Source organism: Ictidomys tridecemlineatus, chromosome 1 (assembly GCF_052094955.1).
Source record: "Ictidomys tridecemlineatus isolate mIctTri1 chromosome 1, mIctTri1.hap1, whole genome shotgun sequence".
Lineage (NCBI taxonomy): Eukaryota > Metazoa > Chordata > Mammalia > Rodentia > Sciuridae > Ictidomys > Ictidomys tridecemlineatus.
In genome coordinates this window covers 83,955,303-83,970,613 of record NC_135477.1, presented here as the reverse complement: position 1 = coordinate 83,970,613, position 15,311 = coordinate 83,955,303, and the positions used below count along the sequence as shown (strand labels likewise).

Below are 15,311 nucleotides of genomic sequence, written 5' to 3'. Positions count from 1 at the left end.
TAAATGGGGTAATGATATGGGAAACACCTTATTATCATCTTTATATTATACAAAGAACAGAGATTTTAGATGAATTATATATTAAAATGCTTAGAAAAAAATGCAATATTTAAAATGGCAATTTTTGGTCTCCAGTTGAAGCACTAGAGATATCAAAGTGAATGCAAGATTTCCCTATGACAAATTTCAAAGACATGTACAAAAATAATATTCATTACTCTTGGATCCTTCAGTCAAATCAAAGACATATTAAAAATGTCAGAATGTGTAGAGGGGTAAATTTGTAAAAATATTTCTTTAGAGAGGTGTTGCTTAACTAATGAGAATCTCCAAATTGAATAGCAAAAATAAGGATTCTATCACCTTATTTCTCCTTACTTAAGGGACAGACAAACAAAAATAAAGGGAATGTGATTATTCAATGTATTGGTTAGAATAGAATATAATTATAAAATCTGAGGGTGAGAGAAAGAAAAGTTTCTAATCTTTGAAGTATTCAAAAATATAGCCAGAGAAAAAGGCTAATACATTTTACTACACAGAATTTGAAAATTTATGCGTTAAAACACAAAACGAACACAAATAACAAGTGGCTAAAAAGTATTTGTAGAAATTACAATGGAAAAGAAGTTGATAATTTTATTATATAACCAGGTTTAAATAGATGAAGAAATAAAGAACAGGAGTAGTCACTTCACAAAATAATAAATACTAGCGAGAGTCCCACTGAAAATCAACAAGGCAAATAAAAATGTAAGGCTCTTTTTTAGGGCTAGGGATATAGCTCAGTTGGTAGAGTTCCTTCCTCTCATGCACAAGGCCCTGGGTTCAATCCCCAGCACCACAAAAAATAAATAAATAAATACAAATAAGGCTTTTCCCCCCCTACTAAGCTAGTATGGTCATTTTAAATAAAAATACTAATGCTACTAGCAGTATATACCAAAAATAAAAGCTAAAGTTATTTTGGTGGAAATGGAAATTAGTATATAATACTAATCAATCTGTCAATACAAATCAATAGACTTTTAAATATTTCTATAATTTGGCCCAATAATCCCAATTCTGTTAATCTTTCCTAAGAATATAATCATAAATCCATAAAAGGGCTACATGTTGCGGCATAATAGCAAAAATTGGAAATAATTTAAATGTTCAACAAAAAGGGGAAATTTTAGTAAACTATGAAACATTTATTGAACAACGTGATAACACATAACCACTAAAAGTAATGGTTATAAGAATGCAAAAATAGCACATCTAGCATGACCCAAACAGTTTTTAAAAGTTTTATTGGGGTTTAAGCATAACTATATTCTTGAACCAAAAAAAAAGCCAGATTACAAATACATCAAAATATTGTGGTAAGACAGGAATAAATAATTTTAGCATATTCCCTTCTTTAAAGTATATCTACATGCCTTCTATAATAAAAAAGTTCTAAATTTTAATATGCTTAAATGCATAAATGGTAAATAAAATACATTAACTACACATATTTAGGAGTATGAATTATTTTATATTATTTTCCTCAAAACATGTACCATGCTTTAGGTTAGGATAAAAACGTAGAATGGAGGGGATCCAAGATGGTGGGTTAGAGGGAGGCTGCATTCTGTGTCTCTCCATGGCCTGGGATTCAAGTAGTTGGAATACTGTTTCTCTGTGAGTAATTCGAGGACTCCTGACAGCTGTTCCCTCCCAGGAATCACCGCCACCACACCTGTGCAGATCTCTAGGCCTCAGCACTGGCACAGGACTCCTGGCTGCCCACCCACACAGGAATTCCATCACTCCTGTGTGGACTCCCATCTACCAATGTGGGGTTCCTCCAGTTGCCTCCATCTGGGACACTTCAACCACTGCCATAGTCCCCTGCATGTGGTAGCCTACACCTGGGGACACTGCACAGGGTCTAGAGACAGCTGTCAGCCTCAACACTACATGCCACAGAATTGTATCTCTTAACATACCGCCCACTGCCACCACCTGGCCTAACCAGACCAACACTCCATTGCTGAAAGCAGCTGCCTCTATCTTGGGACACCTTCCTAGCCAACTTTAGCCGGTATTTCCCCAGTTTGGAATACCGGCTGGGGCTTAGAAGCAATATAAAGGTACCTTTAGTCCCCAACTCCCCCCTCTTTCCTGTAGCCTCTAATGCTTGCAGTCACACAGCTGGTCTGAGTACTGATATTCCCAGTACAAAACAGCTCTCCACCCCAGGTATGCAGCCCCCACAGCACAGTCCAAAATACCTCCAGAGAGAAAGGTTCCTGACTGGGAAGTTAGAAAGGGAGGGGGTGAGTGAGATAAATTTTGAAGACTAAACTAGAGACCAGGAATTATGAGAGTTACAGGTGATATAAGGAGATAAGACCATGTACCCACACCACACAGCAGGCCTCAAAGGAGATCCTTGGTGTGAAGTTTCCCATCTGGACCGACAAGTACTGTACCCCACCTGCAGGAGCTATGCCTCCAAGACTAACCCTTCCACCCTAATAACATTATCCTGAGGGTGAAGTTACAGCAAACAACAGATAACCCCACCTATTGAATGAGAAGGGAAATAGGAAAGATACTGATCTCAAAAAATAAATAAATAAAGCACAATCTTCGTATCTTCTTTCAAGATTTTTTCTTTCCCCTCTCTCTTTTCTCCTGCCCTCATATGCCCAACATTTGTGAAACCAAGTACTTTTCATGAATTAAGCTACTGAGGATTGGGATGTCTGAATAGTATATTACAGTTGTGTTGCATATGCTTTTTATCTATTATTACATTTTTATTTTTCTTAATATTTATGTTTGTTTGCTTTTTGTACTCTATTATCTTCCCACTTACTTGTCTCCCCCAAATCACTTTCTCTCTCTTCTGCTACTAACCAACTTCTTTAGATTCTTCTTTCACACTTTCTAAGACCTAATAACAATATATCCCCATCTCCTACCCCCTCAACATCTTATCCTACAACTCACCCCGGGTTCTGTGTCCACCTTCAGAAATGGTAGACCCTTTTGAAAACCTACTGTTTATAGTATAGATAATAAATGAACTCATCATTTCTGTATACTGTGACAAAACCATAAATGTCTTAATAGCAGCTATTTGATTTAAGGTTCTATATTGTTTATATTGGGATCTTTCAATATTGTTCTCCCTCTTAAAGGAGAGGTATTGGAACCCTGCAGGGATACTATAAGTCTATAGGGTAAAAACTGTAATGCCTCAGATCTGCAGTGCTAGAAGGGAAAACACATGAACAACATTAAAAACAACAACAACAACAACAACAACAACAAAAACAAGGTAAGAAAGTGCTCCAAATAAACCAAGAAAACTACATTATTAGAATCCATGGCCAGAACAACAGCAGAAATGACAGAAAAGAAATTCAGGATGTACATAATTAAAATGTTCTGTAAATGAATGGATGATGTAAGAGAGTAAATATAGGCAAAAATAAATATAGCAAAAGATCGTTTCAATAAAGAGATACATAAGCAAACACAGAAAGCAAAACATTACTTCAATAAGGAGATAGAGGTTTTGAAAAAAAAAACCCAGAAATCCTTGAAATGAAAGAAACAATAAACCAAATTAAAAACTCAATAGAAAGCACCGTTGACAGATTAGATCACTTAGAAGACTGGACTAAAGACAATGAAGACAAAATATAAAATCTCTTCTTTTTATACTGAAACTTTTATATATATATATTTTTTAGGTGTAGGCGGACACAATACAATGCCTTTATTTTTATGTGGTGCTGAGGATCGAACCTGGGTTCCGCCTGTGCTAGACGAGCACTCTACCACTGAGCCACAATCCCAGCCCCAAAATATAAAATCATGAAAAGAATGTTGGCCACACAGTGAAGATGGTAAGAAACCATTAGCAGAACATTCAAGAACTATGGGACAACATAAAAACCAAATTTAAGAATTATCTGGATAGAAGAAGGCATAGAGTTCCCAACCAAAGGAACAAGCAATCTATTCAATGAAATAATATCAGAAAATTTTCTCCAATGCCATCCATTTATCTGCAAATGCCATAATTTTATTCTCTTTTATTGCTAAGTAATATTCCATTGTGTATATATGTCACATTTTTTAATCCATTCATCTACTGAGGGGCATCTAGGTTGGTTACACAGGTTAGCTATTGTGAATTAAGTGAAGTTAGCCAATCGCAAAAAAACCCACAAATGCCAAATGTTTTCTCTGATATAAGGTGACTGACCCATAATGGGGTAGGGAGGAGGAGCATGGGAGGAATAGACAAACTCTAGATAGGGCAGAGGGATGGGAAAGGGGAAGAGAGGGGGCAGGGGGTTAGCAATGATGGTGGAATTTGATAGATATCACTATCCAAGGTACACGTATGAAGACATGAATTGGTGTAAAATACTTTACATAGAAACAGAGATATGAAAAATTGTGCTCTATATGTATAATAAGAATTGTAATGCATTCCACTTTCATGTATTTAAAAAATAAAATCTATAAAAAAATCAGAAAATTTTCCAAACATGAAGAATGAATTGGAAAACCAAGTACTAAGAGGCTTATAGGATGTCAAATGTACAAAATCACTACAGATCCACAACAAGGCACATTATAATGAAAATGCCTAGCATACAGAATAAGGAGAGAATCTTAAAAGCCACAAGCAATTAGAATCAGATTATATATAGGGAAAACCCAATTAGGTTATCTACAGATTTTTCAACCCAGACTCTGAAAGCTATATGATCCTGAAACAACATATACCAAGCTCTGAAAAAAATGAATATCAACCAAGACTCTTAGACCCAGCAAAATTAAGCTTCAGATTTGATGACAACATAAAAACCTTCCATGATAAACAAAAGTTAAAGAATTTACAACTTCAAAACCTGCACTACAGAACATCTTTGGCAAAATATTCCATTAGGAGGAAATTAAAAACAACAATGAAAACCAGCAAAGGGAGGTATTACACTAAAGGAAATACCAATCCAAGGAGAAACCAAGTCAAGTTAAAAACCAAAAATAAACAAAAAATGACTGGAAAAACAAATCAAGTCTCAATAATAATCCTGAATGTTAATGGCTTAAACTCACCAATCAAAAGACACGACTGGCAGATTGGATTAAAAAGGCCCCAAAATATGCTGCCTCCAAGAGACTCATCTCATGGGAGAATACATCCACAGACTGAAGGTGAAAGGTTGAGAAAAAAACGTACCACTCACATGGACTGTGGAAATATGCAGGCTTCACATCCTCATATCAAATAAAGTAGACTTCAGTACAAAGGTAATCAAAAGGGATAAAGAAGGACATTTCATGTTGCTCAAGGGAACCATATATCAATAAGACATAACAATTATAAATATATATGTGCCAAACAATGGAGCATTTACATTCATCAAACAAACTCTTGTCAAGTTCAAGAGTCAAATAGACTTACAACACAATAATTCTGGGTGACTTTAAAACACCTCTTTCACCACTGGATAGATCTTCCAAACAAAGCTGAACAAAGAAATGACAGAATTCAATAAAACAATCGATAACTTAGACTCAACTACCATATAAAAAATATTTCATCATAAATGAGTGAATACACTTTCTTTTCAGCAGCACATGGATATCCTTCTTTCAAATAGACCACGTAGTATGCCATAAATCAACTCTTAGCAAATAGAATAAGCAGAGATACTACTCTGCATTCTATCAGATCATAACGGAATTAAATTATAAATCAATGATAAAATAAAAAACAGAAGCTACTCAATACCTGAAAACTAAATAATATGCTATTAAATGAACAATGGGTTGCAAAATATATCAAAGAAGAGATTAAAAATTGTTAGAGGTAAACGAGTACTAATACAACATCAAAATCTCTGGGACACTATGAAGGTAGTACTAAGAAGAAAGTTCATTGCATAGAGTTCATTCCTTAAAAGAAGAAAAAGTCAACAAATAAATGACCTAATATTACATCTCAAAGCTCTAGAAAAAGAACAAATCAACACCAAAAGCAGTAGAAGACAGGAAATAATTAAAATCAGAGCTGAAATAATGAAATTGAAACAAAAAAACAATTGAAAAAAATTGACAAAACAAAAAGTTGGTTCTTTGAAATAATAAATAAAACTGATAAACTCTTAGCTATGCTAATGAAGAGAAGGAGACAGAAAACTCAAATTGCTAACATTCATGATGAAAAAGGAAATATCAAGACACACAATACAGAAATACAGAAGATAATTAGAAATTATTTGAAAATTTATACTGAAGGCATTGAGAAATTTTTATAGGCACATGATTTGCCCAAACTGAATCAGGATGATATATACAAGTTAAACAGATCAATTTCAAGATACGAAATAGTAGACACCATTAGAAGCCTACCAATAAAGAAAAGCCCAGGACCAGTTGGATACACAGCTGAGTCCTACAAGACCTTCAAAGAAGAACTAATACTTCTCAAATTATTTCATGAAATAGAAAAAGAGGGAACACTTTCAAACTCATTCTATGAGGCCAATATCATCCTGATTCCAAAACCAGGCAAAAACACATCAAAGAAAGAAAACTTCACACCAATATCACTAATGAACATAGAAGCAAAAATTCTCATAAAATTCTGGCAAATCAAATAAAAAAAAATATCAAAAAGATAGGGTACCATGATCGAGTAGGGTTCATCCCAGAGATGCAAGGTTGGTTGGTTCAACATACAGAAACCAAAAAATGTAATTCATCACATCAATAGATTAAAGAATCATGATCATCTCAATAGATGCAGAAAAATCATTTGACAAAATACAGCATCCCTTCATGTTAAAAACACTAGAAAAATTAAGGAAAACAGGAATATATCTCAACATTATAAAAGCAACTATGCTAAGCCCCATGCCAACATCATTCTAAATGGAGAAAAACTGAAAGCATTTCCTCTAAAAACTGGAACAAGACAGGAATGCCCTCTTTCACCACTTCTGTTTAACATAGTTCTTGAAATACTGGCCAGAGCAATTAGACAAAAGAAATTAAATGGATACAGATAGGAAAAAAAGAATTCCAATTATCATATTTGCTGATGACGTAATTCTATACCTAGAGGATCCAAAAAAATTCCACCAGAAAACTTCTAGAACAAATAAATTTGGAAAGGTAGCAGGATATAAAATCAACACCCATAAATCAAAGGCATTTCTGTACATCAGTGACAAATCCTCTGAACAAGAAACAAGGAAAACTACCCCATTTATAATAGCCTCAAAAAAAAAAAAACCTTGGGGATCAACTTAATGAAAGTGGTGAAAGACCTCTACAATGAAAGAAATTAAAGGAGACCTTAGAAGATGGAAAAATCTCCCTTGTTCTTGGATAGGCAGAATTAATATTGTCAAAATGACCATACTATTCAAAGCACTATACAGATTTAATGCAATTCCAATCAAAATCCCAATGACATTCCTCATAGAAATAGAAAAAGCAGTCATGAAATTCATTTGGAAAAATAAGAGACCCCAAATAGCCAAAGCAATCCTTAGTAAGAAAAGTGAAGCTGGTGGCGTCACTATACCAAACCTTAAACTATACTACAGAGCAATAGTAATAAAAATGGTACTGTATTGATACCAAAACAAACATGTAGACCAATGGTACAGAATAAAGAACACAGAGACAAATGCACATAAATACAGACATCTCCTATTAGACAAAAGTGACCAAAACATATACTGGAGAAAAAGTATCCTCTTCAACAAATGGTTCTGGGAAAACTGAAAAATATGCAACAAAATGAAATTAAGCCCCTCTCTCTCACTATGCACAAAACTCAACTCAAAATGGATCTAGGACCTAGGATTTAAACCAGAGACACTGTGTCTACTGGAAGAAAAAGTAGGCCCAAATCTTCATCATGTCAGATTAGGCCCCAACTTCCTTAATTAGAGAATTAAATCAAAGAATCAATAAATGGGATGGATTCAAACTGAAAAGCTTCTTTTCAGCAAAAGAAAAGAAATCAATGAGGTGAATAGAGAGCCTGTAGAATGGGAGCAAATTTTTACCACTCGAACATCAGATAGAGCACTAATCTCAAGCACTCAAAAATCTTAACACACACACACACAAAACACATATTCCAATCAATAAATGGGCCAAGGAACTGAACAGACACTTCTCAGAAAATGATACAATCAATCAACAAATATATGAAAAAATGTACAACATTTCTAACAATTAAAGAAATGCAAATCAGGGGCTGGGAATGTGGCTCAAGTGGTAGCGTGCTCGTCTGGCATGCGTGCAGCCCAGGTTCGATCCTCAGCACCACATACAAAACAAAGATGTTGTGTCCGCCGAAAACTAAAAAAATAAATAAATATTAAAACTCTTTCTCTCTCTCTCTCTCTAAAAAAAGAAAAAAGAAATGCAAATCAAAATTACTCTTAAGATTTCATCTCACTCCAGTCAGAATGGCAGCTATTAAGAATACAAACAACAATTATTGATGAGGATGTGGGGCAAAAAGCACACTCATACATTGCTGGTGGGACTGCATGTTGGTGCAGACAATCTGGAAAGCAGTAGGAGACTCCTTGGAAAACTTGGAATGGAATCACCATTTGACCCAGCTATCCCTTTCCTCAGTCTAATACCCAAAGGACTTAAAAACAGCATACTACAGGGACACAGCCACACCAATGTCTATAGCAGCACAATTCACAGTAGCTAAATTGTGGAACCAACCTAAATGCCTTTTAGTAGATGAATGGATAAAGAAACTGTGGTATATAAACACAATGGGATACTACTCAGCATTAAAAGAGAATAAAATCATGGCATTTGCAGGTAAATGAATGGAGTTGGAGAATATCATGCTAAGTGAAGTAAGCCAATTCCAAAAAACAAAATGCCAAATGTTTCTCTGATATGTGAATGCTGATCCATAATGGGGGTTGTGGGGAGTATGGGAGGAATGGAAAAACTTTAGATAGGGAAAAGGAGAGGGTGAGGAAGGGAGGAGGCATGGGTGTAAGAAAGACAGTGGAATGAGATGGACATTCATCACTCTAAGTACATGTATGAAGACAGGAATGATGTGACTCTACTTTGTGTACAACCAGAGACATGAAAAATTGTGCTCTGTATGTATCCTATGAATTGCAATGCCTTCTGCTGTCATGTATAACAATTATAATAAATAAATTAATTTTTAAAAAGTAGAATGGATATAATTTAAAGAAAACTATTTTTTCCCAAAAGGCTATATACAAACATGAATTAGGACAAAAAATAAACTGTTATATCCTACTATATTAAAGACTAATGAGATACTTTAAATTACTTTTGACTATTTTTAACTGACTTTTAGAAAGAATACAGATCTCAATCTATCAGTATCTACTTTCAACCTTATAAACCTATTTTCTATGTTATAAATTTGATCTATTTTTAAGGGTTGCCATAACTGGGTGAACTGAGGAGCCAATGAATATTATAATCTCATCTCTAGTCATTATCTTATGTTTTTTGTCATATCTTGATCGGAACATATCACCATAAGTAGTATTTTATCTCTGATCACGGTTCTGAATGTCTCTCAAATTACTCCCACTATCTTAAATATAGTAGTATCTTTGTTAACAATTATACAAACTACTGGTTTGTATCACTGACTTTTAATGATAATTCCATATATATGAAGAAGACCATTTTTTCAGCCTTTGCATACTTTAAAATGTCCCTTAAGAAGAAGATGAGGTAACAATGACCCTAGATATCTGAAATAATCACACTTTTGAGTAATAGACATATTTACCTGCATCTTCAGGGTTTCTTATTTCAAACACCAATAAATTTTCCTGTTTTTCTTCTATATCTTGTAGAATGGCACTGATGGTCTCATGCTATCAGATAAAAATATCAGAAACTATAAGAGGGTAGATATGCTCTCCCACCTGTCACTGACAAAAATGTACAATTATAACAAGCTTCTAAAATGTTTCATTTTTCTTTATGCTCATGTTTTATGTAAGCTTAACTATATAAATATCATAGAGTTGAAAAAAATAGTAAACAGATCTTGATTTATATAGTCAAATCTCCTGGGAATGTGAGAGTAGCAATCATACAAGGAATCATAACTTCTCATTTTGTTAAAATTATAGTCATCTGACAGGAAAAAAAACAGTACATACTATTTAAAAATCACATATATATGAAAGTCCACTTTAAGGCTTTATGACTATCACTGAATAGTATTAAAATCTCATACATAATCTTCAAAGTATAAAACATTACTCTCAAAAACTCATAAAGGGTATTCTACCCCTTAATGCCTTTGTCTATATTCATCTTCCTTCCCTGAATGTCTTCAATTCACACTGCCCAGATCCCTGTCTTTCTTATGAGAATCTTAGAGTAGGCTCCAGAACCAGAATGTCTGTGGGTGAATATTGGCTCCACTTCTTCCTAACTGGGTGAATCCAGCAATGAACATAGCCTCTCTGTGTTTGAAATGAGTAACACAGGTAAAATGCTAAAGAACAATGTCAGCACGAAGTAAGAGCTTAATAAATATTATTATATAAATATATCTGTTATATTGTTATATATATAAATCACATATCTCATACATGAAACCTCTGATCTAATACATACTGATTTCTCTTTTCTCAGAATTACTTAAGAGTTTCATAGCTTTATAATTTAGCATTAATATGGATAATGTCATATACATAATATGTCCTTATCAAGATAATGAGGTCTTGTAGGCAGAAGCATAGTTTTTACATTTGTATATGCTTTCCCTATTGCTGGATACATAGTTATTGCTCCATAAATGATGACTGATGGATTAACTCATTTATCCTTTCATAAATTCTCATACATTTTTAAAATGTGTAGGTCATCAAAGTCTTCTGAAGTATGTTGCTCTAAAATTTTTACTTTGGTGTTCACAAGGGATATGAAAAATGCACACAATAAACATAATATTCTAATTATTTAGTTAAGCACTCTTCCTGCTGTCATTTATTGAATACATCAAAGTGAAACTATAAAATGCAAACATGCAAAACAAACAAAAAGCCTAAGGTTTACCTCCTTACAGAGTGAATAGCTTATGGGTACACAAGAAAACTAAAGGTCTAAACTTATACTCGGGCTAAGTCTGCCTCCACCTACAGGCTAAGATAAAGAAAATTTTTGGTGCCAACTTTCTTTTCCATTTTGTGATTGAGTACATTGGACCACAATGGGAGAAAACTTTCATTCAAGATAATCTTTCACTTATGATACTACCTTTTTAGGAAGTTTGTGTCTTAGTAAACTTTATGTTTTTGTCAAACTGAGAATATCCATCTTTATAAAGGTCACTTTCATCTGCTATATCTGGGTTCTAGAGTCTTGCCAACGTATTATATATCCTAGATACTTTTGAGAATGAGTGAGTGAAGACATACTATGACAGTGGCAGAGTTAGTTGGATAAGAAGTAGCCAAACACAAGCTAGGTATAAAGGACAGCAACTAATACAAAGTTCTGTATTCAATACAGGTAAGTCAGAGTTAATCATACAGCATACTTTCTTGGCTTATTCTGCTCAATTATTTTCTTATTACAAAAAAGCATTTTCAACAACCTTGAGTCCTTATCATGGAAAGAATTCTGCCAATAGTCAGTGGCTGGATGGTACAAAGAAAGGGATTTTCTAGGTTGAAGATAAAAGGAGTTGTAATTTTACTCACCACAGGAAGACTTTCTCTTGTTTTTTCTTGGCGTGAAAGGGAAGATGGATCAACATTTTTGTCAACATCACAAAAACACTGTTTGTGTCTTTTTGTCCGAACAGCAGGAATTTCTGCTTTAAAAAATAAATTTTAAAAATAAATAAAAATATGCAAAAATTTTATCAATTTTAATGGTAATATGAATGGGAAAAATAATAATTTACAGTTATTATATCTTAATGTTAATTAAAGTATTAATGTTAAATACCTTCTATGTATCAGTTTATTCTTCCTGCAAACTTTTTCATGTAGGTAGTATATTTATTTCACAAAAGAAAGCGAGGTTTCAGAGAAGTTCAAGAGTTGCCCAATGTCACACAGCTAGTACTTAAACCAGATGTCATCTGACTCCAAGTCCGTGCTTTTAACTATTATGATTCATTGTTCTGTAAAGTTCTCTTGGACCCTTCTCCCACCATGGATTCCCTTTCTTCATACTTCCATTTGCCCTGTACCCCTTATCCCATTGGGGTATCTAACTAAGAAATGTACATACAAAAACAACAGACATGGGAATGGGTATACTAGTATATAACAGAGTCCAGATAACTTCAGTTACAAGATTTCCCTGGTATGCTGAGTTCAGCTAAATCATGGGACTTGAACCTTACATATGGCTGTGGAGAGGAAGAGTGAAATGGCTAAGGACATAAGAAAGGGGCTCACACTATAGACTTACTATACAGAGGCAGATCATAGAAAACTTTTTAGCAGTCTTGATCTTAACCAACATGTAATCCATTTTGCTAGTAAAATATTACACAGTGAACATCCTTGGTCTTGCCTAATCATATTAGTAATTTTTCCTCCCTTGAAAATCAATAGTTGGTGAGGAAGGAGGCAGGCAAAGCAGAAGTGTGCCTCAGGATTCTCATCTCCCCATTCTCCCTCATAGTGAGGGCACAGGAAAGTTTTCTCTTTTTCTTTTCCTTTTTTTTTTCTTGGAGTTTCTTTTTCTATGAGTCAAGGCTCAAACACGGGAAGAAATGAAGAACGATCTCCTCTCCTCAGCACTTAATAAAATATAAATTATTGCTAAAAAATTGTTCATAAAATTTTTGCCTAGCTATACATTCCCTTATATAGACTTTTCACTGTAATTACGTAAAACACACATATGAGTATGATATACTTGTTTAACAGCTTAGTATTACAAGAACATTTGAAAACTGACATGAATCCAACCAATGTATGATTACAAATTTTGAAGTAACAAAATATCGGTTGCAGAGTCTTCAGTATAATGTTACCCTTTTCTAACTCCTCTATAAGTAAACTATCTGCTTGGTTTCAGTTACTTCTCTATCTCCAACCCAAAGGTAGGAAGATGAATGTTTGATTAATGAACAACATAGGTTTTATTTTAACATGTAACTCCAATCCAGTAGAATCATATGATCTATAAATTAAACCAAACTTGAAAGTGCTAATTTCTAAAAATAATGGCTTTTTAAAAGCTTAATAAACATAGGAAATATCTATCCCCAGTTATGGAATAACTTATATTACAAATGTAAAAATGTTATTTTTCTAAGTAGAGATATTACCTATATAAAATAGCAAGCAGTACTGACATACATACCAGTGACTGTAGCATTACTTTCATCTCTATTATTGGCTTCAATAGCACCATGAGATTTTAGCAACTCTTTCATTTTATCATTATCTGCTTCATCCAAAGCAGTCTTCTGTTTTTGATCTTTCTGATTAGGGTTTGCTCCATGTTGTAGTAGTATTTCAGCTGCCTACAAGGAGTTTTTCAAAGTTTTAACTACACATATCTGTTTTAAGACACCTCTACCAAGCACTAGAAATAATCCATAAAAGTTTTCAAACTCTAGTCAAGAAAACTTTTGATTAAATTTGATATAGCAATTGCTAACTGATCCATTGATTTGACCTGATTAGTTTTTCTTCCAGAGAGCCAAAAAACATAATATGAAAATTAAAAATGTTCTACAAGACCTTTAAAGAACAACTAACATCAATACTTCTCAAACTATTTCATGAAATAAAAAAAGAGGGAACGCTTCCAAACACATTCTATGAGGCCAATATCAACCTGATTCCAAAACCAGACAAAGACACATCAAAGAAAGGAAACTTCAGACTAATATCTCTAATGAACATAGATGCAAAAATTCTCACTAAAATTCTGGCAAATCAAAAACATATCAAAAAGATAGTGCATCATGATCAAGTAGGGTTCATCCCAGGAATGCAAGGTTGGTTCAACATAGGGAAATCAAAAAATGTAATTCATCATATCAATAGACTCAAAGAATCATATGATAATCTCAATAGATGCAGAAAAAGCATCTGATAAAATATAGCATCCCTTCATATTCAAAATGCTAGAAAAACAAGGGATAACACGAACATACCTCAACATTGTCAAGGCTATCTATGCTAAGCCCCAGCCAACATGATTCTAAATGGAGAAAAATTGAAAGCATTCCCTCTAAAAACTGGAACAAGACAGGAATGCCCTCTTTCACCACTTCTATTTAACATAGTTCTTGAAACTCTATCCAGAGCAATTAGACAGAAAAAAGAAATTAAAGGGATACAGATAGGAAAAGAAGAACTCAAATTATCACTATTTGCAGATGATATGACTCTATACCTAGAAGACCCAAAACATTCCACCAGAAATCTTCTAGAACTAATAAATGAATTCAGCAAAGTAGCTGATATAAAATCAACACCATAAATCAAAGGCATTTCTGTACATCAGTGACAATCCCACTGAAAGTGAAACTAGGAAAACCATCCCATTTATAATAGCCTGAAAAATAAAATACTTGGGTATCAACTTAATGAAAGAGGTGAAAGACCTCTCAATGAAAACTACAGAATGCTAAAGAAAGAAATTAAAGAAGACCTTAGAAGATGGAAAGATCTCCCTTGTTCTTGTATAGGCCGAATTAATATTGTCAAAATGACCATACTACCAAAAGCACTATACAGATTTAATGCAATTCCAATCAAAATCCCAATGGCATTCCTTATAGAAATAGAAAAAGCAATCATGAACATCTGGAAAAATAAGAGACCCAGAGTAGCCAAAGCAATCCTTAGCAAGAAGAGTGAAGCTGGTAGCATCACTATACCAGACCTAAGACTATACACTACAGAGAAATAGTAACAAAAACAGCATGGTATTGGCACCAAAATAGACCTGTAGACCAATGGTACAGAATAGAGAACACAGAGTCTAACCCACATAACTTCAGTTATCTTATATTAGCAAAGACGCCAAAAACATACATTGGAGAAAAGATAGCCTCCTCAACAAATGGTGCTAGGAAAACTGGAAATCCACATGTGACAAAATGAAATTAAACCTCTATCTCTGACCATGCACAACACTACACTCAAAGTGGATCAAGGACCTAGGAATTATACCAGAGACCTTGCACCTAATGAAAAGTAGAAAGAGTAAAGAAAAAGTAGGCCCAAATCTCCATCATGTTGGATTGACTCTAACTTTCTTAATAAAAC

At 34.0% G+C, this 15,311-nt stretch overlaps 1 protein-coding gene across 1 annotated transcript in view; it reads right to left on the bottom strand.

Annotated features, from left to right (window-relative positions):
- Ankrd31 (ankyrin repeat domain 31) overlaps positions 1-15,311 on the bottom strand; it is a 163,656-nt gene that overhangs the window by 33,651 nt on the left and 114,694 nt on the right. The window contains exons 18-20 of the mRNA XM_040273425.2: positions 13,390-13,552; positions 11,766-11,881; positions 9,836-9,923 (exon numbers count right to left, since the gene is read on the bottom strand). Coding sequence (XP_040129359.2) covers positions 9,836-9,923; positions 11,766-11,881; positions 13,390-13,552 — 367 coding nt within the window. The remainder of the gene's footprint in view (positions 1-9,835; positions 9,924-11,765; positions 11,882-13,389; positions 13,553-15,311) is intronic.